General features: G+C 38.2%; 2 protein-coding genes across 3 annotated transcripts in view; one reads left to right on the plus strand and one right to left on the minus strand.

Annotated features, from left to right (window-relative positions):
* LOC124253863 (oxidoreductase NAD-binding domain-containing protein 1-like) overlaps positions 1-53 on the minus strand; it is a 34,555-nt gene extending 34,502 nt beyond the window's left edge. The window contains exon 1 of the mRNA XM_046687716.1: positions 3-53. The gene's annotated coding sequence lies outside the window, so the exon portion shown is untranslated. The remainder of the gene's footprint in view (positions 1-2) is intronic.
* On the plus strand, positions 54-23,913 carry LOC124253862 (corepressor interacting with RBPJ 1-like). 2 transcript variants are annotated; one of them, XM_046687712.1, is made up of 10 exons: positions 54-236; positions 2,141-2,235; positions 3,856-3,934; positions 4,360-4,427; positions 11,706-11,857; positions 12,879-12,982; positions 14,037-14,119; positions 16,529-16,641; positions 22,386-22,481; positions 23,334-23,913. In XM_046687712.1, exons 1-10 carry the CDS (start codon positions 165-167, stop codon positions 23,699-23,701), a joined length of 1,230 nt encoding a protein of 409 aa, XP_046543668.1. In that variant the 5' UTR covers positions 54-164; the 3' UTR covers positions 23,702-23,913. The 2 variants fall into 2 exon arrangements, with proteins under 2 accessions (XP_046543668.1, XP_046543669.1); XM_046687713.1 differs by having other exon boundaries at positions 4,363-4,427.
* The last annotated feature ends 329 nt before the right edge of the window (positions 23,914-24,242 follow it).

A 24,242-nucleotide genomic window follows, 5' to 3' on the forward strand; every position in this document is an offset into this window, starting at 1 on the left:
ACTCTGTACATTGCGTGTGTTTCTCTCAAAATCGAAGGCATAGGATTCGCTGCAAGGAGTTTGCAAAAGATGTACTTCCGGTATTTAGACGACAGAGAAACGTTTCATTTATAGACCTATATATTCAGATATTTCTCTCGACTGGTGCGCACATACAGATCAAGATGGGGAAGGGTTTCAACAATTATATGACCAAGAAGTTCTTCCATCCAGCTAGCAAGGATAACATAAAACGAGTGAGTTACACCATTGTGACGACTGAATATTACTTCTCAGACGTCATTTTCAGCATATTGCCCCAGTCGCAGTGTGATTGGTGAACTGATCAGAATTATAAACCTGGTTAACATCTCTTTTCTTACCAGTTATACTAGCTATAAACTAATGTACTATAATCGATTGCTAATATACTATAAACAAATCGATTGTTATTGGTGTGATGTCGTCTTATCAGTTTAGTAACCATTTTGAATGTTGGAGAAATAGCTTGCTTTTATCATAAATATCTCTAATATGGTCATAATCGGTCTTTATTTACATTGTTTTCATGATATGTGAAGACGTATGATGTTTATGTCACCCATTTCCAGTGAAATTGAATTTTATTGTTACAGTAAAATGGTCAGTGAGTTTAGTTTTACGCCGTTTTTAGCAATATTCCAGCAATATCACAGCGAGGGACACCAGAAATGGGTTTCACACATTGTACCTATGTTGGGAATTGAACCGGGGCCTTCGGTGTGATGAGCAAACACTTCTAGGCTTATCCCACCGCCCAGTAAAAACTCTGGAATATTGCTGAGTGGCGCGTAAAACTAAACTCACTCACTCAGCAAAATGGTGGCTGCAACCAGGTATCAGTCGAATTGCCCCAGCAAATTTGGTCAAATTGCCCCATATTTTTGGTCAAATTGCCTCAGGGGGTAGTCAAAATGAATGGCCCACTTTATTTAAAATGATTAAATATATGCTATAAATGTTTAGTTTTTGTCAACTTTGATATTATATTCTTCATATAAACGTTATAAGGAAGTAATATTTCTGATAAAAGTCCCATTAGTAAACTCATAAAAGCAAAAGGAATATCCCTGTATAGAAAACACAAATACCAATTATTATGCATGTTATTAATGCTTATATAAAGAAGTACAAAAATTAGATCAAATGTTTATATAATCACACAAATAGATTTTTCACAGATGACACGTCTCTACATGTTATAACTGATAACCCTGACATAGCTGCAGACTGTTTAAATAATTACCTATTTAGAATTTCAAATTGGGCCAAAAAATGGAATGCTTCATTCAATCCTAACAAAACGAAATCAATACAGTTTAGTAGACAACTAAACAGAAACATCAAATCTGATCTTACAATGAACGATCGGTTAATTCAAGACAAATAATATCACAAACATCTATGCTTTACCCTTCGAAATAACTGTAACTGGGATATTCATATAAACTCTATGAAAAGTAGAGTCCATTGAATTCAGTTGCCCACTACTGCTTAAGAAGTTGAAACATCGACTAGCAGGTAAAAGTTTAGAAATTATCTATAAATCTTTCATCTTACCGATTTTTTATTATTGCAGTCACATTTGGAACAACTGTACTCAGGAACAGTCCATCTTACTAGAATAATTAAATCTACACGCGTTCAATAAGCCCCTCTTGGGGCAATTTGACCAAATTTGCTGGGGCAATTCGACTGGTACCCTATATCCAGGCATACACATACACTGAGTCTGAATTTCATCATAATATATTATCGTAAAATGTCACTGAACAACAGCTTAGCATAAATTTAGATGTTGCTGTTGTTTCATATATGACATGTGACCAAACAGAATTTGGTATCTGCAAACCACAAATTTGCAGCAGTGAATTAAAAGCAGAACCAACTGTCTGAATGTTTCCTTACAGAGACTGACAATCTGAATTTCAAAAGAGATATTTCACATTTTATTTTTGTGTTGTGTTTTTCACTAACCCCAAGGAATAATAAATTCTGACGAAAGGTCCTTGAAGACCGACTTGCAACATACCCATCATGACCCTCACATATCAGTCCTGAAACTTCCAGTCAGTTTCACCCTTGAGTGTTTCAACCCAGTCATGTACTTCTATCTTTCCAGGTATGGATGGCTCAACAAAAGACCACCTATGAAAAGAAAAAGCAAGAGGATCTAATGAACCAATATCAAAAAGAACAAGAGATGCTAAGCAACAGGTGAGACGAGAGCGATTTTCCTTGACATATCTATTTTAGTGTCCAGATGCCCATTCCTCAACTGATCCTAGCGCAGTGAGAGTCGTGTCTTTGTTAAAGTGGTGGAGTTACCATGCACTACTGGCAAACAAGGACATAAAACTCTCACATGGTCGGTGTAGCACTACACTTGATCGCTGACAACCTGGGGCCCCTTCACTCACAATGGCAAGTGCCAGTGGGCGGCACTCATACATGCTAATACGGGTCAATTGTTAGGTCGGTGCTCAACTTATCCTTGTTTGCCAGTAGAATAGCTTTGTGGAACCGACTCCAGGGGCTGTCAGTAACCATGGTAATGGTGTTTTAGGTCTGAGTCCAGCAAGTGACTTGCTTCACTTGATTTCTAAGAATTTTACTGATATCATACCACAGCACCTGTTATGAAACTTCAGATATTATACTATAGATGAGTACAGAGAACTTCAATTTTTTATTCAGTCTTAGTTTAAAGAAAAATAACCTGTGAAATTCTGAAATTTGAGCGTATTGTTCACCAAAATGGCAATGTCAGTTATATGTAACTTGCTGCCTACTTTGATTAGTGTTATGGATTCAAGATGTAGGACACATTATTTTGCCTTGGATAAAACCTTGATGATGCAGAGTGCAAGAAATCATTAATATATGGATTTTGTATGGGTTTTATTGACTCGCTTGCTGATCATGTGGAAACTGAATAGGGTTGAAACAGTATGCTCTTACAAAGGTACAAGGCCTTTGGTTCAGTCCGTTTCTGTTCGGTATATGGGATATGATCATAATGCAGAAAATTGACAACAAGAACAAAACCTGACTATCTGAATTTACCAGTGTAGGAAAGATTTTTGAAAATGTTAGCACTGTCCACAGGACTGACTTAGGAGGTTAACCTACTTGCACCAGTGCAACCTAAGCCAAAAACTAGTTGCACCAGTCAAATTCCAGTTGCACTGTTTTAATGCAATATTAAAACTGGTTTGTTTGCATTATTAAGATATTTTATTCAGAAGTTTATGCACAAACAGAGCTTGCACCTGTTAAATCTCTCTAGGTTGGAATCATGTGGTTATTCTAGTATCCTTTGCAAGTAACAAATACTAAATCGAGGTTGCCAAGGAATAATAAATTATGTCATTGGTCCTTGAAGACCGACTTGCAACATGACCCATCATGACCCTCACATATCAGTCCTGAAACTTCCAGTCAGTTTCACCCTTGAGTGTTTCAACCCAGTCATGTACTTCTATCTACACTGACATTACATAACATAACGATAATCTTTGTTATTTTGAATGAGTGAGTGAGTTTAGTTTTACGCCGCACTCAGCAATATTCAAGCTATGTCACCGTGGCAGCTTATATTCAAGCTATATGGCAGCTTATTTTGAATGAACAAAACTGTCATTTTGTGATTAGATAGAAGAACGATACGAAAACCGAATTTTTGATTTGGATTGCATTGAGGTATCCTGAACCAAGGCAAAATACTGCGGTTCCATTAATACAGCGGTATACCGTTTCACCCCTAATACTGAACTAATTATGTGATGGATAATACAAGCTACCACATTGTTATATCATTACTGACTCTGATTACAGGGCCTTGCTAGGAGATGAGAAGGCAAAACTGGGGCTGAGTTTCTTGTATGATGCTCCACCAGGTATGAAGAAGAAAGAGGTATGAATTTTTTGGCTCGACAGGACCAACAGTGTTCAATAATCATCAACTCTGAAAAGGTTGAAACTTAAAAATGTACATAGATATGTTAATGGAAATGAAAAAGATTTGTTTTCCTGTAAAAATATATTCCAAGTTTTTTTTATGAATTGTGTTGGTCACCAGCACAGATGGCGAGTGTACTGATTTTCTGCATGACAAGGACGTCTGGCAATCTAGGTTTATCCATCCTTGACTTACATTTTACTTACATGTTACATAATAATGTGATCACTTACCGTATATTATCATAGATAAGCTGAATTTTGGAGACCCCAAAAAACAGCCTGTAGAAGAAGTTCGGCTTATCTATGGGTAACACTTTCATCAAACTTCTTTTCTGATGACTGTTTACTTACATATTACATGTAACCCGTTGGTTGCAGCAGGAAGATGATGGGGAACAGGAGATAAAGTTTGAGTGGCAGAGGAAGTACAACGCTCCTCGTGAGGCGTAAGTTGCACCTAAAAATAAAACAATTCCTCTTTTTCTTGTTGTTCGTTAAATATATTGTTGGTAGAACATTAACAAAGTCATTTTATTATTACTCTTTTTCGTTTTTTGCAAACAACTTTGTGGCCTATGAAGATGTAAGAATTGATCTTCAGCAACCCATGCTTGTCATACGAGGCAGTTGATGGGATCAGGAGGTCATGCTCGCCGTCTTGGTTAACACATGATTGTATCCCAATAGCATAGATCAATGCTCATGATGTCAATCACTGGATTGTCTGGTCAAGCCTCTAATTCTTTACAGGCCACTGTCATAAATCCGAATATTGCTGACTCAGGCGTTAAAGAACATACCAACCAACCAATCTTTTTGCCCAATGATTTACCACTTTCATGATCACCAAACAGCGGGGGTATTGGAACCCACAAAGACCACACCTAAGGCTAACAAATTGAAGAGATAACATCAAATTACCAGCTAATCTTTTACTTACTTCAGGTCTAATGGTTCGTCCTTTCATAAATAAATATTATCATGTCTTTTCTTTTGTAATATGTTTTAATTAATTGTATGCCTTGTGCATAAAAGCCTTTTCATAACTGTATATTCACATAAACGAACAGATAATATAGAAATTTTATTATCGTATTGTTTGATCAATATGTGTAAGTAATATTTAGGCAGTGTGTAAAATAAGCCAAAAAACCCAGCCATACATCTGGGCTGGTAACTTCAAAAACTTACTAGCCCACAAGAGATTTAACCAGTCCTTCTTAAATACTAAATAGACAGTGCCAATGGATGCGTTTTCTGAATATATTTTTTCACCCGGCCATCGGGCTGGCTAGCTGTAAAATTAGACCGTCCGCCAGAAATCTAGCCTGTCTCGGCCGTCGGACGGGCCTTATTTCATACATTGATTTAGGTGATAAGTCTGCTCAGTTTGGTCCTGAATGAACTGTTTACTGGTGTTTTTCGCAGTTAAGCATAAAGCTCGTGAGCATCTGTTAAAATATGGTCATCAAAACACTGCGGTTTAAACATATCAGGAGCTAAGGTTTTGTTAATATTGGTCAGGGTTGAAATACGTTAAAGTCCTCTGACCATGGCATCTAATCATAGATATGGTTATCATAGAATCTTGGATTCAGAGGACTGTATTGCCATGATTAGACACCAGGGTCCCGATTTACAAATTGTATATATTTTATCAAGGTATCTTTTTATAGACTGATTGCATTATTTTAGGTTTGAATCTTTCTTTTTCAGATATACTTTTAAAGTCCCTCATAACTCTTAAGTCTTAAGTTATGTATAATTTATATCATGTACATATGTGTGTTTCTATCAAAACGACTAACAAGTTAAGACTATAATAATATACAATCTACAAAGTGATCATAAAGTTACAACCTACTGTAACTCTATGGTTTATCATAAGCTTACATACAGCACAGTGCTGCAAACATTTTATGGATAGGATCTGTGGTCCTAACGTTCTAGCGTAAACTGACAGGAAGCTGACCTATGACCCTCTGTCATGACTGATGAATTGCACACTAACACAAAATCTAATAATTGCAACAAAACCAAATCGCTGGTAGAACAGCTAGGTAATTAACAAGTGTGTTGTGAAATTTCAATTTCACGCATGCAATGCACTTCCCTGGCTGTTTTACCGGCCAGTGGGCCCACCTCGTAAAGATAGCGAAAATAAGGTTGTCTCTCAAAACCCCTACAGCCGATAACCCCTACATCCTAGTACCCCTTAAACACACACGGCATTTACCTGTCTGGGATAATAAACTGACCCAAAGGAGAGACTACAGGGTGGAGTGTACAGTGTGAGCTGCATAGAGTATACAGATGAGAAGGGATTAAGATTGTGCTGTTGTTGGTGGGGTTTTAATAATTCATTTTAAATAATTGAACTAGTTTGTTTTTTTAGCTTTCTGATGTACATAGTGAGTAGGCAGATTTTGCAAATCGTAATAATATCTGTTTTAATAGTGTTGGAGATAGTAAACTGAGATAAATAATTTGAGATGACTTGGGGTGGTATGTACAAGGGGTGTTAAAAAAGGTAGTCAGCCCATATTCCCGATGTCCAATGTTTGAAAAACTTCCATTATATTTTGAAGAAATTATTAGAAAAACCATATCCAAAATTTCACATATGTGGGTAATGTGGTTAACGAGATATTAGTCATCATAATACATTTGGGGTACAATATTCCTTTAAAACATTTTGCAGAAAATGAAAAACGATCTGTCATTTGGTACCTCTTGGATAAGGGTATGCCCTCAGAAAATATCCCATCAAATATGTTCAGTATTATATTGGATGCACTTTAATATCTAAGTTTGATTCTAGCGGACTTCTACCTATCTCAAACACACAAAATGTTTCTTGCACATTTTGTTTCCTGAAGTTTGTAATGCATTTATTTCAGATTTCATGTTTTGGGGGGTGCAAAGATAACAAGTGAAATAAAATGGGGATCGAGAGGCTGGAACATAGCAAAACCAATTTGCTTGAGGTTGATAATATGTAGAAAAATAAAACATAAAAGCATTTAATATGTTATGATATTTAATGAAGTTAATAAAACCTCAAGTTCAATATTATTTAACTTTTGTTAGAATACTTTTGTCATCATCCATTAAAACCATTCTCTCAAAGTCTTAGTTTGGTTATTATCCCCTGCAACGTGTTTTGTGGGGGTATTAAAATGGACTCCATCCGTCCGTCGGTCCGTCCGTCCGTGCACATTTGTCTTTTCTGGAGCAGAACTCTAAAACCGTTCAGTATTTCTTCACCAAACTTGGCACATACATGGAACTGGTCGTGTACTGGTGCCTTTTGGTAGTTTTGGAATTCTGAATTAAATATTTTTGGCGTTTCCATGGCAACAAGTTCGACTTTGACTGAAATTAGTGGTAGTGCTCTTTTTCGGAGCATAACTCTAAAACCGTTAAATATTTCTTCACCAAACTAGGTACATGGATAGATATGGTGGTGTACTGGTGCCTTTTGGTAGTTTTTGAATTCTGAATAAAATATTTGTGGCGTTTCCATGGCAACAAGTTCGACTTTGACTGAAATTAGTGGTAGTGCTCTTTTCCGGAGCAGAACTCTAAAACCGTTCAATATTTCTTCACCAAACTTGGCACATACATGGCTCTGGTGGTGTACTGGTGCCTTTTAGTAGTTTGGGAATTCTCAATAGAATATTTTTGGCATTTCCATGGCAACAAGTTTGACTGAAATTGGTGACAGTGCTGCTTTCTGGAGCAGAACTTTAAAAACCTTTCAATACTCTCCTTCCACTTTTCTATATACACACCTAAATATTTGACATAATCATAACTCGTAGACATAATCATGAAGAGTATTTTGCCATTGCGGGGGATATTGATGACTTTGTCTTCTTGTTGCTCATTAAAATCATTCTCTTAATTTCTAAGTGTTTGGGCTGGTCCATTGTATGAAATAGGTAACAGGCAGGAGATTAGCAGTGCACTGGACCAAGAACTTTGTTGTGATAGGCTGTAGGGGTTATGGGCTGTAGGGGTTTTGGGAGGTTACCGAAAATAATGATCGTTTGTAAAACAACTTTTTTTATTCGGCTGTCCAAAATTATGGGACGAATCATCAGCGTTAGGGACATGTGACTGTGCAGAATTTGGTTTTGTTGCATGTATTAGATATTGTGTTAGTGAACAATTCATCGGTCTCAAATGAAATCAAACATACTGTAGTCGATACACATTAGATAACAGCAGCTTGGCTATTGTCATTATTATCATGGCCCACATGACAGAGTGTTATAGTCAACTGACTGTCCGAGTAATCAAGACTCACTGTACACAGTGATTATTTACGCAGCTGTAAGAGATTGATACAATCTAAGACATGAGAATAAAGTTGTATCTAATATGGTCGAAATACCATGTTCAAGGACCAAAATGTTTATGGATTATAACTTTTCATGTTGTATAAACTAAAATTGTTAATGAAAGCTTTGAAATGTTGAATGTTAGAATGAAACAGCCAATTCATATTTTTACGTGTGTCACATCACCAAAAAAGTGTTCAGAGCAGGGCACAAATTGCTGTTAAATGGGGCAGTATTTTGTGTTAAAACCTGCTTGTCTACAAACCGATTTCCAGAAGTAATTACACGGCACTAAAAGGTGTTGAGATGAGGATTCTCGGAAAATATGTCAATGAATGCTGGTCGATCAACATGATCAACTAACACCCTGTCAATGAAATTTTTCATTGCAGAAGAATATATGCTGCTTAACATTTAATTATGATCTATTCTAGTGTCAGTTCTACGTGCTGTTGTATTTTCATTATCCAGAATAGTATGAGAATTTAATACAGGTATGAAAGGTGCATGATTGAGCACTATCTTAGCCCGATTTGATGTATGAAAGACACGAAACAAACAAAAATATTTGAGTACAGTGGAAACCGCCTAAGTAAAGACCGCTTAACTAAACAGACCTGATAAGTAAACACTTTTCTTTGGTCCCGGCAAATTTCTTCATTAATTATCACTATTAGAGTCTGGTTAACTAAACTCGGATAAGTAAACAATTCCGCTTAACTAAATGTCTCTCAAGGTCCCTGGAAGTAAATTACTTAACAAAAGAGACTGGATAACTAAATTGGCGATCACCACATAATCCGACATGAGGGGCAGTCGTGTCAGTCTCCAGTCAAACAAACATCCTACTTACAGCTCGCTGGCGTCAAGCAGTTGACAATACACTGACAACTGGAGGCCAGCCCTGATAAGTTGTTCATTGTTACATATGCATACATATACATGCATATGGTTGTCATTTGCAGGTTTTATAAGTTTGGATAAGTAAAATACCTGATAAGTAAACAATTTTGGCGAGTCCCTTGAAATTTTACTTATCAGGTTTCCACTGTATATGTTTCTTAAATTGTCATGTGTTGATTTCTCATTTTGGCTAGTGTGTTCAATAATGAATATTTAGAGTTGTAGATCTGTCAATCCATCCCAGGTATTGAAGGGAGACAACTCTGCATATGTTTTAAAAATCCAATTCTGCCTTCACTATAAAGTTAATCATGAAATGTCTACCTGTCAATTAACCACAAAAAAAAAAAAAATTTGCATCAGTTTGTGTTCTTTAGAATATTTCACGATATACAAACCAATTTTTAAATGAAAAAAATGACCATATAATTTAAATAGGTGTACAATGATATCATGAAACTAGGTGGAAGATAAAGGTATTGTGGTCACTTAAGTATCATGAGCAACTCTAATTCGCAGGCTCCTTAGCTCCTAGGCTAGACCTGACGAAGAGTAGGCCGGGTCGTAACCTTGGCTTGACAAACCAAACATTTTTGAAGCTCCACTTATAGATAGTGGAGTGTTAATAAGTAAGGTGGTGTCTGTGAATAGTGTTGTTGCAGTAGGAGTGTTACATTCTTTGATGTCTTTAAGAAAATGATTTTTAATGTTATTTGTCTTATTAATTCTTTATTTGCTAGTAGTCTGAATGACCAGGTGTGACACTTTTTGGAAATGCTGTCATGCTGATATATTTCATGGACTGTCATATTCATCCCCATTTGAGATTCTGCCCCCTTCCTGCCCCTTTAGGGGTATGGGGTAGTCTAGTGGTGTATGCGTTCACTCTTCTCGTCAATGACCCGGGTTCGATTCCCCAGATGGATACAATGTGTGAAGCCCATTTCTGATTTACCCCATGGTGATATTCCTGTTATATTGGGGGTGGTGGGTTAGCCTAGTGGTTAAAGCGTTGGCTCGTCACGCCGAAGACCCGGGTTCGAATCCCCACATGGGTACAATGTGTGAAGCCCATTTCTGGTGTTCCCCCGCCATGATGTTGCTGGAATATTGCTAAAAGTGGCGTAAAACCAAACTCAGTCAGTCAGTCAGTTCTGTTATATTGATAAAAGGGTGTAAAACCATACTCTTTCTCTTCTGCCCCTTAAATTCCTAGTAAATAAAGTTAGATTATAAAAATCTATCGACAAAGGACAGTGAAAACAACAAGAATATCACAGAAATAGAATTTAAACCAGCAAGTCAGTTGTCGAGCCTGATATCTTAGCTCTTTGGCTAGACCTGTAAAGATTAGCCCGGGTCGTAACCATGGACCCAAACTATTTTTATGATTACACACCAGGTAGTCATGTTCGAGGCAGGCAGCTGATTATTGTTTAAGCTCTTCACATAGTGGGAAAGTAAACACTGAATATCAGAATTGAAGTATTGCAATGAAAAGTGATAAAAGATATATATTTCTGCTGTCATAGCAACAATGTTATGTATTTGATGTTGTTACGGAAACAGTGGCATGCAGTCTCAGTTGAGATTTCAATAAAACATGTACTCGTCTCATCCGCTAGAGGATATTCAGTGTTCAAAATTTAAGTGGTCCTAGTGTCCTACTATTTCAATTTTGGGAGCCCTAAACACTTTTTCACAATATCAAAGACACGTATTTGTTTTCACTCATGCAAATCAGCAGAAAATGTTTTAAAGACTGAAATCATAGGGACAACAGTTGTTTCTTGTTTTAATGATTGAAAAATGGTGACTTTAAATGGTTTATCTCTGTCTTAAGCAGAATTTTATTTCAACCTTTCTTTTGGACATCTAAATCTCTGTTATTGGTTTATGTCAGTATGGTCGAAAATAGGACAATTTAACTCTTCTGAAAAAGATGCAATTTACCTAAATATGAATGCGTTTGAGAATTTGGCTTGTGATTTGCATAAAGCTGGGTTGTTAAGCTTTCTTGTTAACTAATTAATACCTTCTAACATATTTCTGTATTTAAGTAATTCATAGATGGTAGGAGGGTAACGTTTCTTTTGGCGTTTAGCGTAGGAACAGTCTTTTACCGGTTACGGTAATCCATTAATTAATTAATCTATTGGAAATGTGGCTTTACCGGCTACAGCCATGTAATTGAAATGTGGCCTTCCCGGCAATAGTCATTTTGGAAATATGTCTTTCCTGGCCTGACACCCAATAACTTACCATCTTCAATTACCAAACATCACACCAAAATGTGCATTTTGATATTGATATTTTGCAGGGCCAGTGAAGTATGATGTGGGCTAGCAACATGTTTACTACTTAACTAGCCCTCCTGGCCTGTGACTTTTCAAAATTAATTCATACACTGGTACATGTTGAGTTATTTTTTAACCTTTGACTGTAAGGATGAATTCAGTGAGTTTCTCTTCACAGATATGCCAAGAATGATGAAACAATTCGAGATCAGCCATTTGGTATTGAGGTGCGCAATGTCCGATGTATCAAGTGTCGACAGTGGGGTCACGTCAATACTGACAAGATTTGTCCTCTCTTTGGAAGGAACCTGACTGCCGAGCCGCCTCAACGTAAGATTATTTGTCATTTCTGCTTACCGAGTCTAGCCATCTGTGGAGCGGTGGGGTAGCCTAGTGTTTAAAGCATTCACTTGTCACGCCAAAGACCTGGGTTCAATTCCCCACATAGGTACAATGTGTGAAGCCTATTTCTGGTGTCCCCTGGCGTGATGTTGCTGGAATATTGCTTAAAGTGACGTAAAACTATACTCACTCACTAGTCATCTGATTGGTCAGTTTCTGTATTGAGAGCACATCTGAGAGCAGAGGGATGGAGGTTTGATCCCCATCCTCATCATACCAACAGGGAAGGATAGCCTAGTGGGTAAAGCATTTGCTCCTCACACTGAAGACTTGGTTTGATTCCCCTCCTGGGTACAATGTGTGAAGCTCTTTTCTGACGTGGTGTCGCGATAGTATTGTCGTACTAAAACCGTACTCATTCACCAGGGATGGAAATAACCCATTGCCCGATGTCCGAGTCCAGTGTTTTTTTCTGTCGGGCAAGCAAATTTTTATATCACACTGTACCGGTGTCCAGTTGACTTTCCAATGTTAATTATGTTGTGTATAAGAAGAAAACGGTTGGTATAGTGGACAAATTATCAGGGCAAGTGACTTTACATGTGCCACTGTACCGGAGTACACTATCAATTTTAAAGTTATTTCCACCCCTGCTCACACCCAAAAATGGTGAAGGATGGTACTTTTGTTATCCTGTCTGGACTTGATTTCATACCAGCCTATGTAATGTAGCTGGAGAGTGCACACAAACAGACAAACAAACATGTATGTTAGTAACTATCAGTGTTCAACAAAACTGCTTAATATTTTGCCAGGGTTTCCTATAATCTGTTCAATGTAAACAACAGTGACAGTCGAGACAGCTGTACAGAAATGTTACTTGTCCAATGGATAAGTCACTTGCACTTGGCCAACTGGCAAGCAGCTAATTTCGAACAGTGCATGTATGTATATCTTGTGTGCCTGGAATAACTTTATCATCTGTATTCAACTTTATATGTTTCCATAGCTGAGAACACAACTTCATCGTTGCTGGAGAGCCTGAAGGAAGATGGCTTCCAGATGAAGAAGAGCATCATGGGAAGGTTGATGGAAGGCGAGGATGAAAAGAAGGTAGGTTGGTTTGAGTGAGTAAGTGAGTTTAGTTATAAAATGCTTTTAGCAATATTTGAGCCATATTATGGGAGGGGACACTAGAAGTAAGCTTCACGTATACTCATGTAGGTATTTCCAAAATCTTTGCAATTTCATCTAACTTTCCAAGTGACAACAAGTAGGAGATCTGCATGTATTTTGTTATGGCAGGAGAACTTGTTAATTTGTTGCTCCAAAATCACACTTTCTAGAAAGGCATTTGTGAATAATTCACTTTAGGCCAGACCAATTTAATTTCTTTTTCTACATATCTGCCGGTCGTATTTTTTTTCAAGAATAAGAACAAAACAAAAGAATCCTAATGGGTTTTTATTGGCCCAAAAAGTAAATTTGCAAAAAAATATTGGGTTCTTTTTAGATTTTTTTTATTGCTTCATATACACTTCAGAAATTGCCAAAAGTAAAATACTTTTAGTATTTAAAAGGAACGTTACTTTGACTGGTGATTTATTCATTATTATTTTTTTTCCCTCCTGCCTTTAGGTTGTCTGAGTACAAATAAACGTTAAAACAAGAAATAAAATTGGCCTGGCCTTATATAAATGAATAGGAAAATATAGTATCTAATTGTGTGTCATTTTCTTCACATATTGATAGATACTGAGGCATTTTATCACAATTTCTGAGAACACTGTGACACTGCTTTCTGTCACCTTTGTGGTAATGACTAAAATATATGTAGTGTTCATCACTAATTGTCATTAGTGAAACCCGTGAAGATCCTGGTTAGAATCTGCAGTAACACATGCTTGTCGTAAGAGGCAACTAACAGGATCGGGTGGTCAGACTCGCTGACTTGGTTGACATATGTCATCGTATCCCAATTGCGTAGATCAATGCTCATGCTGTTGATCACTGGATTGTCTGGTCCAGACTCGATTGTTTACAGACTGTCACCATATAGCTGGAAAACTGCTGAGTGCTACATTAAACAACAACCAAACCAAACCAAACCAAACTAAACCAATCATTAGTGAATAGTCCTTACCCATGTTTTACCTGTTTGTTGTAGGTCGTTGACACAGATGATGAAGATGACCCTGAGGTACTGTTTCTAAAGTCTCTCACACCCAAACAGAAGAAAAAACTCTTGAAGTAAGTACTTTATGCTTTTGAACATTGCTTTTGTAATTTCTGTCCTCAAGGTAAACCTTTTATGAAAGATCAACAGTCATTCAGCAATACCTGTGCAGTTTGGTGGTAATGATAGGTCATTCAGCAATCCCGGTGCAGTTTGGTGGTAATGATAGGTCACTCAGCAATACCTGTGCAGTGTGGTAGTAATGGTAGGTCATTCAGCAATACCTGTGCAGTTTGGTGGTAATGATAGGTCATTCAGCAATACCTGTGCAGTGTGGTGGTAATAGTAGGTCATTCAGCAATACCTGTGCAGTTTGGTGGTAATAGTAGGTCATTCAGCAATACCTGTGCAGTTTGGTGGTAATAGTAGGTCATTCAGCAATACCTGCAGTGCAGTTTGGTCATCCAGCAATGGTAATGGTAGGTAATAGGTCATTCAGCAATACCTGTGCAGTTTGGTAGTAATAGTAGGTAATTCAGCAATACCTGTGCAGTTTGGTGGTAATGATAGGTCATTCAGCAATACCTGTGCAGTGTGGTAGTAATGATAGGTCATTCACCTGTGCAGTTTGGTGGTAATGATAGGTCATTCAGCAATACCTGTGCAGTTTGGTGGTAATAGTAGGTCATTCAGCAATACCTTGTGCAGTGTGGTGGTAATGATAGGTCATTCAGCAATACCTGTGCAGTGGTGGTCATAGGTCAGCAATACCTGTGCAGTTTGGTGGATAGGTCATTCAGCAATGACAGGTCATTGGTAATAGTAGGCATTCAGCAATACCTGTGCAGTTTGGTGGTAATGATAGGTCATTCAGCAATACCTGTGCAGTTTGGTGGCAATAGTAGGTCATTCAGCAATACCTGTGCAGTTTGGTAGGTCATCCAGCAATAGGTCAGTGTGGTGGTAATAGTAGGTCATCCAGCAATACCTGTGCAGTGTGGTGGTAATGCAGTGCAGTGTGGTGGTAATAGTAGGTCATCCAGCAATACCTGTGCAGTTTGGTGGTAATAGTAGGTCATCCAGCAATACCTGTGCAGTGTGGTGGTAATAGTAGGTCATTCAGCAATACCTGTGCAGTTTGGTGGTAATAGTAGGTCATCCAGCAATACCTGTGCAGTTTGGTGGTAATAGTAGGTCATCCAGCAATACCTGTGCAGTGGTGGTGGTCCAGCAATAGTAGGTCATTCAGCAATACCTGTGCAGTTTGGTGGTAATAGTAGGTCATTCAGCAATACCTGTGCAGTTTGGTGGTAATAGTAGGTCATCCAGCAATACCTGTGCAGTTTGGTGGTAATAGTAGGTCATTCAGCAATACCTGTGCAGTTTGGTGGTAATAGTAGGTCATCCAGCAATACCTGTGCAGTTTGGTGGTAATAGTAGGTCATTCAGCAATACCCAGCAATACCTGTGCAGCAGTGGTGGTAATAGTAGGTCATTCAGCAATACCTGTGCAGTGTGGTGGTAATAGTAGGGTGCAGTAATAGTAGGTCATCCAGCAATACCTGTGCAGTGTGGTGGTAATAGTAGGTCATCCAGCAATACCTGTGCAGTGTGGTGGTAATAGTAGGTCATTCAGCAATACCTGTGCAGTTTGGTGGTAATAGTAGGTCAGTGTGGTGGTAATTCAATCCAGCAATACCTGTGCAGTGTGGTGGTAATAGTAATCCAGCAATAGGTGCATGTGGTGGTAATAATACCAGCAATACCTGTGCAGTGTGGTGGTAATAGTAGGTCATCCAGCAATACCTGTGCAGTGTGGTGGTAATAGTAGGTCATTCAGCAATACCTGTGCAGTTTGGTGGTAATAGTAGGTCATTCAGCAATACCTGTGCAGTTTGGTGGTAATAGTAGGTCATCCAGCAATACCTGTGCAGTAGGTCATCCAGCAATACCTGTGCAGTGGTAGTAATGTAGGTCATTCAGCAATACCTGTGCAGTTTGGTGGTAATAATAGGTCATCCAGCAATACCTGTGCAGTTTGGTGATCATGTTTGTTTTGTCAATTTACTATCGCGACAGAAGTTTCATTACGAGGTATCAAGCCCTCTACATGGTAAAAGCTATGATTACACAATGCCATTTAGAAAGTGGTGAAATGTAACGTGTTAGATTTGGGATTACACTTTCTTAGTAAAGTACAAATTCTAGTACTTTTTGAGTTGAGCCCCATCCGGGATTCGAACTCACACCCTCAGAGTCAGGCACCCAATCGCCAGCACACAAAGTCAGATGTCTAACCCACTCATTTGACCACTTTCTAAAGGCATTGTGTAATCATAGCTTTCGGCCGTGGGAGCCGTGCCAATTAACACTTATCAGAGGGGTACACAAAGCTGTTGGTTTATCTCCCTATATCAAATGATGCTTTGATGAGAGGCTCTTTTAGTACTGGGTGGTGTAATTCTAAACATTCTTTATTGTAGAAAACTGAACAAGCTCCAGAGCAAGGGATCATCAATGAAGTCCAAGAAGAGCAAGAAGGAAAAGAAAAAGAAGAAAAAATCAAAACATGCAGATTCTGACTCTGAATCTTCAGGCAATGATAAATATTATTGGAACTAAGTTAGTTTCACATACATCAGTTATGTTGTATGTTTAAAACAGTGCATCACTTAAAGTCGTACCAAGATATTACGGACTGCATATTTTGTATTTATTTAATTACAATAATTTATACAATTGCCAAATCATTGCAAACATATCAAAGTCATGTTACTGTGTTATCTTGCTGTATTTATGCGCTCTCGAAAACAGACGAACTTGATGAACATGTCGCCACGAGACAAACTGAATTCTCTTAGAAACATGTGACTAGTCACCTGTGCCTTATCTGCCCGTGACTAGTTTCAACTGCGCTACACAATCAATATGACATGAAATGGTAAACCAAACCATTACTTTCACCATTACTGGTGTACCCCTCTGTGATATTACTCAAATATTGCTATAAGGAGCGTAAACCTAAATTCCCTCACTCACCCCCACTTGTCTAAGTAAGAGAGCATCCTCCATGGTGACTGGTGAGCTTTATCTCCCTTTGACTACCGTCACCATGGAGGATGCAGTTTGAGTGTCATTGACTTGAAATTCTAGCATCAATATATTGACTCAGTGGAATCTGTCAAATCTGGACTCTTTGTAAACCAGTTTTCTCCATAATCTGGACTACTCTCTGAGTCCCGGGAAAACGATTCTTAATTTATCATTAACGTTACACAACACCAAATGTTTTCCCATAGGTTTCTATAGTAACGTTATTTTTTTAATCCCCTCGGCATGTAATACGGGAGGATATAGTCAACGACTCGCCTGTCCTTCCATCCGGCCGTAATCATTTTATTGCCAGAGCATAACTAAAAAAACATCCAATATTTTCAACAAAATTGGTAGATATATCAAACTAAAGTGGTGCCTTTTGCTATATACAGATTTTTGTCATTTTTATTTTTCTTGGTTCCCATGGAAACGTTTTGGACTCTGGCTAACTTAGCCTGCCAATTTTCCAAGCACAGGAAACTGAAAGCATCAACCCCAGTTCCGCACCAAATGTCACCTACTGGAAAATATCTGTACACATATTAAGCAATAGTCATGGTTATAAAAATTACAGCACTAATTACTTGAAATTATGGTCAGTTTTAATTACTGGATGGATGTGCTTTTAATAAACATAGAAATCTTACACTATTTCATCCAATCACAGCTGCCACGTCTCTATCTCTTCAGATGTTCAATCAACTTGCTATGAGAACAGTGCTTTGTAATCACTCTGGGAGCATGTGATTCTGATTTAGTGTAGTGGAACCTGTAGGAAATATTTGGAAACATCTGCCCTATGCAAGTCTGTGATTTATGTACTGAATTACATGTAACTTCTCAAAAAAATAAAATTGGATGAAGCTTCAATACTTTTTCCTGTCCAACATGTCTATATGGCACAATAATATAGAGATGTGTTGAGAGAGCTGTGAGAGTTATATCATGTCTATTTCATCAATGCTTTGCAAAATGTATGTCAGCATTAATAGAGAAAATTTTATAATCATACAGATACCATGGGAGTTTACTCATATTTCACAAAAGAAGGGGGCCCTTGGTTAATTCCATGCATGAGTGGCCCTGGAGATGCCTTGATCATATCAACCCAAAATATGTTTTGAACGACAAAAATCATGGAATTCAGGCCAGAAATTGGAAAGGTTTCACATTAAGCAGCTTTAACATCCTGACATATGTAAGGCTGGATGATGGAATTTGCCAGAAAGTATAGAGGGTTTGAATTTTGATTTGCAGTCTGAAACACTGACCAGAGTACCCTGCCGTCTGTTAACATCGATCAAGGCAAATGACCCCTGAAACATGAAATCACTTTTAGACCACAGCATGATAGGAACTTACACTTGAATCTATTGATTCATCAAGCTAAGGTTTGAAATACTTCCAGGAAATCAAAATTGTTTACTGTGTATTGTTTTGAGGCTGTTAGACTTGCCAATTTCTTGTATAAGCCAGTTTAAAGGGAACAAAGTGAAATAATCCACATAACTTTGGAAATTTATGGGTTACCCTGCCCAAAACTGAATATATTTAATCTCAATTAACAGTGTTTGGCATATCAGCTAAAAACAGTGTTTCTCTGCAATGATTTATGGATTACTGGGTGACAGAAACACAGTGTTTATGGGTAAACAGGGGAGATAATTTATTGATATCAAACACTATCATGTCACTAACATATGAACTCAGAGCCTTAATGTTACATTTAACGAGGGTCAGTTGTTGTTATTTACATCTAATCAGTTTCATTGGTTGATGTACAGCCCTTCATTCATGTCTGGCAAACTGAAAAACTGCACAGTGAGGCAATGTCAGAATTTCTAATGGCTGAGGGAAACCGAGTGACGGAATTTGTAAGCGAGACATAGTGGTGCGTTAGCTGGACTGGGGGACTTAAATGTACAATATGTACCTACATGTCAAGTACCACAACTTCTACTAGGCGTTAAAGCATATCGAAGCAAAAGGAGTGGGCTTGATTACACACTGCCAACATCAGACTTCAGACCGTCTTGTCGAAATGCCACATTGGATGTGAAGGTTTCTGTTCCTGCTGTATGTGTGAAGTCACCAACATGCATTGTACAAGCTGAAAATAGTGTTGTGATTATTTTTCTTTAAATCATCCAGAATGTCAACAGCCTTTCCATGTACACATTGGTACAGTGTAGCCTTTAAACTACAATATAAACACAAATTGCAGCTAACTAGCCTGCCACATTTCCGAGCACAGGAAGCTGAACACATCAACCCCAGTTCCGCACCAAGGGTCACCTACTGGAAATATCTGTACACACATTAAGCATAAGTCATGGTGATGAAAATGTCAGCACTAAATACTTAACATTTTGGTCAGTTTTAATTACTGGATGGATGTGCTTTTAAAAAAACATAAAAATCTTCCACTATTTCATCCAATCACAGCTGTCACAAGTCTCTATCTCTTCAGTTGTTTACATACGCTACTCGCTCAGGGAGCATGTGATTCTGACTTAGTGTACTGGAACCTTAACGCTTGCTTTATAATCCGAACTTCTCAATTATGGATTACGGACTGAAATAACAGTCCCCGACAATCAACTTGCTATGAGAACAATGCTTTGTAAAGCAGACTTGTATTAACTGACTTGGTAACAGTCCGTTGAATAAACATCTCCATTACTCCTGTTCTCAGTGGTCCCTCCTGGTGACATGGACAGCCAATCAGAAGGCTTGGATGAAAACATCCGTATTCATGGATTGGCTGGAGCAAGTAAAAGATATTATTGCTTATTGACAATGCTCCTTCCCATGGATCGAAATTCAACCTTAAGCGTGTTTAAGTGAAGTCTTTGCCAGTGAACGCAATCCACGAACAACTTTCACAAAACTCCATACACGGCATGCGAATGCTAAAACATTAACATTTAACTGATGACGTCGCGAGTTTACATTGCGTGGCTGCCCCCGTTCTCGAAATTGGTGATTCTGTAAGAATCGATGACAGAGGTTCTGCAGTAATTGACTTTGGAAAAGAAAAGTACTTCGTTCAAATTGAAGGTACAGATTATGAGGCAAGAGTGAAAGGCAATCGTCTAAGAAAGGTACCTACCAAGGATTTCGATCTATCGATCACAATACAGACTACTAATCGATTCCATCAGGTATCAGAAACTGATGTTGATGAGATGATTACCCGCAATGAAAACAGAAACACTGCCAAGAAAATCCTGCCTGATTTTGCTGTTCTTTTCAGACAGAAAGATGTTATTTTAAGCATGAGTTATGTTTGGACTGTATTAGCGACTAGTCACAACCATATGCTGCTGTCATGAACGACCTTCACCTTGGTGTATCGCTAAGTATTCTTACGTAAATGCTTGATTCTCTTCATGTAAATTCACGTACGATTTGCTTCTTGTTTTAGAGTAATTTTAAGAATGACATTATAAACTTCTTTTGTTTCTGTATCGTTATCATATGTTAGGCATAAAAATTGTATTATGCGGGCCAGGCCGATAAACATGGTGTCACAATCTATGCAATGATATCTGTAAAGATAACCCAAGCATGAACTACTTTTTAGATTTATGCAGAGAGAGAATGTCTGCGTGCTCAATAAACTATTGAATAACACTCCCAGTAAGTCTGCACAGGGGGTTACTCATGTAATGGTGATTCTGTTGACAAGCATGGCAACAAATTGTACACACGCTGTGATCAATGGGGCGATTCATTCAAACATATTAATCTGCAGTCCGGTTTCTATAGTTACTGACATTACATATTAAGGTGTCCGTTATTTTGAGAAATATATTACAGGGAGAAAATACATTGTCACACTGTTGCATTTATGTATAATAAACTTATGACAGTAATAAAAAAATATTTATCTTATACCTTTCCATGATGTGGGGCAATTTGCATGTCTGATGTAGCAACTTGGAGACAGTCGTAATACACAGCTGTAATAACCAGATTAAGTGCATACTGGGTGGATATAGCTTGTCATTGCATATTTAACGGATGATCAGTCTGGGTGGTAAGGAATCAGAGTTACCTCCCTTAGTGTTGTCTGCTTGTTATATGTTGGTTGGTTGGTTGGTTTAACCCCACACTCTATGGCGGCGGTCTGTAAATAATCGAGTCTGGACCAGATAGTCCAGTGATCAATAACATGAGCATCTATCTACGCAATTGGGATACAATGACGTGTGTCAGCCAAGTCAGCGAGCCTGACCACCACAGATCCTGTTAGTTGCCTCTAATGACAAGTATGGGTTACTGAAGATCAGTTTTAACCCTGATCTTCACGGGTCTCTTGTCATATGTACTGACATCACTTACAAATACAATACATGGATAGTTTCATGTTATGGTATAGAATATACACTTTAACATATGTTCATATTGTACCCTACTCCTCGTGCCATATCAGTATCTCAGTGCGCTAGCACTATAAAACCAGCTTCAGTCTGGGCTAGTACAAGCAGCCACACCTACACATACACACACATGCACATCGCCATATGAGCGAAATATTCTCAAGCACGACGTTTAACCGAATTTCACCTCACCTCACCTGCCATATCAACCACTGGGCTTATATACATATATACGGTCACGGTAGCATTGGGGTATGAAATGTATAGTGACAGAAGAACATGTATTATGCTTGCCAAATAAACACAATTTATTTTTCTGGTATAAAATATTTATGACAGGAAAAAACTCAGCTAATAACTTCTCAGTATAAATTATTTTAAAATAGTTTTCCTTTGTAAAGGTAAACATTTCATTTAAACAAATCTATTTAGTGCTATGCTATTCCATTAAATTCTTTGAGAGGCCTTTTAGAAGTTGTATAGCTGAAGGAAAACCAAGTTCTATGGATAGTCAACTTCTTTAAAATATTGCAATGAGTGCTCTCATTGCAATAAAGAAGTTATTTCCCTTTTCCATTAAATGTTTGAGATTGCACGGTTATGTATTTTACAAGTCCCATTATTTTTTGCTTTATCTGTGGGGATGCTTGGTTAGATTAAGCATAGATCTTGGTGAGTTGTTTGGTGAGTCGTCCAACCCAGACAATATGTATTGGTGCTCATGATATCAATCATCAGATTGTCTGGTCCAGACTGAGTTGTTTAAAGACCTCCATTGTATAGTGGCATACTTCAATTTTAGAATTTAACTGTAAAACAACAACCAACTAATATCACATCCATCATTATGTTTCTGTAGATTCTGAAAAGAGAGGAAGAAAGAGGAAGCAGAAGACCACTAAAAGAAAAAACGAAGATTCAGATTCCGAGAGCAGTAGCAGCTATGACAGTGATGGTGAGTTTTGACCAAGGATAACACATGAGTCATCAAGTTTGTAATTATTCAAAAACTGACTTCCAAGACATCAGAGACATAGAGGTCCCACAGGTCTGATTTGTGTGCACCGAATGTTTAGGATAATAGTGATGTCTCACATCTTTAATTTTACAATCAGCAAATACAAATAATTGGCACAGCTACTTCAGTTTCTACCCGTGAAGATCCGGATTAGAATTGATTTTCAGTAACCCATGTTTATCAAGTAAGAGGTGACTAATGGGATGTGGTGGTCAGGCTTGCTAACATCTTGGTTGACACATTGTCATCAGTATCCCAATGAAGATGATTAGAATTGATATTCATGCTGTTGATCACTGGATTGTCTGGTCCAGACTCAATTATTTACAGACACCCAGCCATATAGCTGAAATATTGCTGAATGCGGTGTAAAACTTCACTCACTCACTCACTCACTCACCACTCACACACTCACTACAGTATCTATGTTTCATACAGAGTTTGGTCAGATAATTTCTTGGGGGCCTGACTTTTTGCTCGAGACTTAGTTTTTCAGTCCATACTTGAAGATTGTCTGTTTGAACACAGTGAGAGGGGAGTAACACAATGTTTTGGGAAAACACCCAGCTTCTCCAGTGGATAGCTTATTTATTTGGTCAAATGGAGGACAAACATATTTTCATGCAGTTTGGGGAACAGGTCACACCAGAATATCAGTAGATCAGCCATGAACTTCCTGTTGACTTTGGCACAAATTAAATATGGTTTTTTGAGGCCTTAAAGGCAATGTAGTGTTTTTGCAAAGTTTTCAAAGTGCTTTGAGAAACTTAGCATTTTGTTATATTTCAGATCCAAGGGGAGCTTACTCTGTTAGCAGTAGAGACGTTAGACCAAAAGAAACACGACCCAGCAAGCGAGGATACTCTCTTGGTGACCGCAGTCGGAGCCCTCTACATAGGCCTCATGACCGCGAGGCCTTTCAGCGTAGATCTGAACAGACAAGGTCACGAAAAGACTCATCCTCAGAGGAGGATCATAAACAGGATCACCGGTTCAGACAACAAAAACATAAGTCTGATCCATATGATCATCAGAGAAAGGGTAGAAAGTCAAAGGACAATAGACATCGGAGACATCAGCCCTCAAACTCTGATTCGAAGATGACGAATCTCATGAGAGGAGGAAAAAAAAGTCACGTGAATACAAACAGCGATTGAATTCCGATTCTGAAAGTGAGAAATATTCATCAAGAAGTGGTAACTCTAGTCGTAAAGATTTACGACAGCAATCAAGCTCATCCGATTCTGAGGATGAGAGTCAGGGTTCGAAAAGAAAAGATGTTGATGGCAACCGGTACAGAGACAGAGAGTCAGGAAAACTGAGACGTGATGTGGATGAAGATCGGTATGACAGAGATCAGTCAAGGAAAGAGAGAAGATATGAGAGAGATGACAGGAGAGAGGAGAGATATGAAGGGAGGGACAGAAAGAGAAGCAGAGATAGACACTGACATGTTGAAACATTGTTAAAAGGTTATTAAATTCAGATCTTGTACTCCGATACAATACATCTGTTTCTGCAGAACTGAGGACCTCCCTGAGAGGTCGCGTCTGGTGAACTTTCTAAACAGCCAACAAGCATCAGGGCTTCTGAATTTTCAGAATAAGTAAGTGAAGAATTCTCAGGACATATCTGATGTCTGTTTCTCAAATATGAACTTGGATGGCAAGTTCCAAGTTGAGTATGGCCACATCATAT

Source organism: Haliotis rubra, unplaced genomic scaffold (assembly GCF_003918875.1).
Source record: "Haliotis rubra isolate DU_JTF1 unplaced genomic scaffold, ASM391887v1 Scf556, whole genome shotgun sequence".
NCBI classification, from domain to species: domain Eukaryota; kingdom Metazoa; phylum Mollusca; class Gastropoda; order Lepetellida; family Haliotidae; genus Haliotis; species Haliotis rubra.

What these genes read in the sequence shown, in the direction of transcription:
- LOC124253862 (XM_046687712.1), top strand. Translation starts at nt 165, where the DNA reads ATGGGGAAGGGTTTCAACAATTATATGACCAAGAAGTTCTTCCATCCA. An exon ending in CAAGAGATGCTAAGCAACAG is followed by an intron (nt 2,236 to 3,855) that starts GTGAGACGAGAG and finishes CTCTGATTACAG; the next exon opens with GGCCTTGCTAGGAGATGAGA. An exon ending in CAGAAGAAAAAACTCTTGAA is followed by an intron (nt 14,120 to 16,528) that starts GTAAGTACTTTA and finishes TCTTTATTGTAG; the next exon opens with AAAACTGAACAAGCTCCAGA.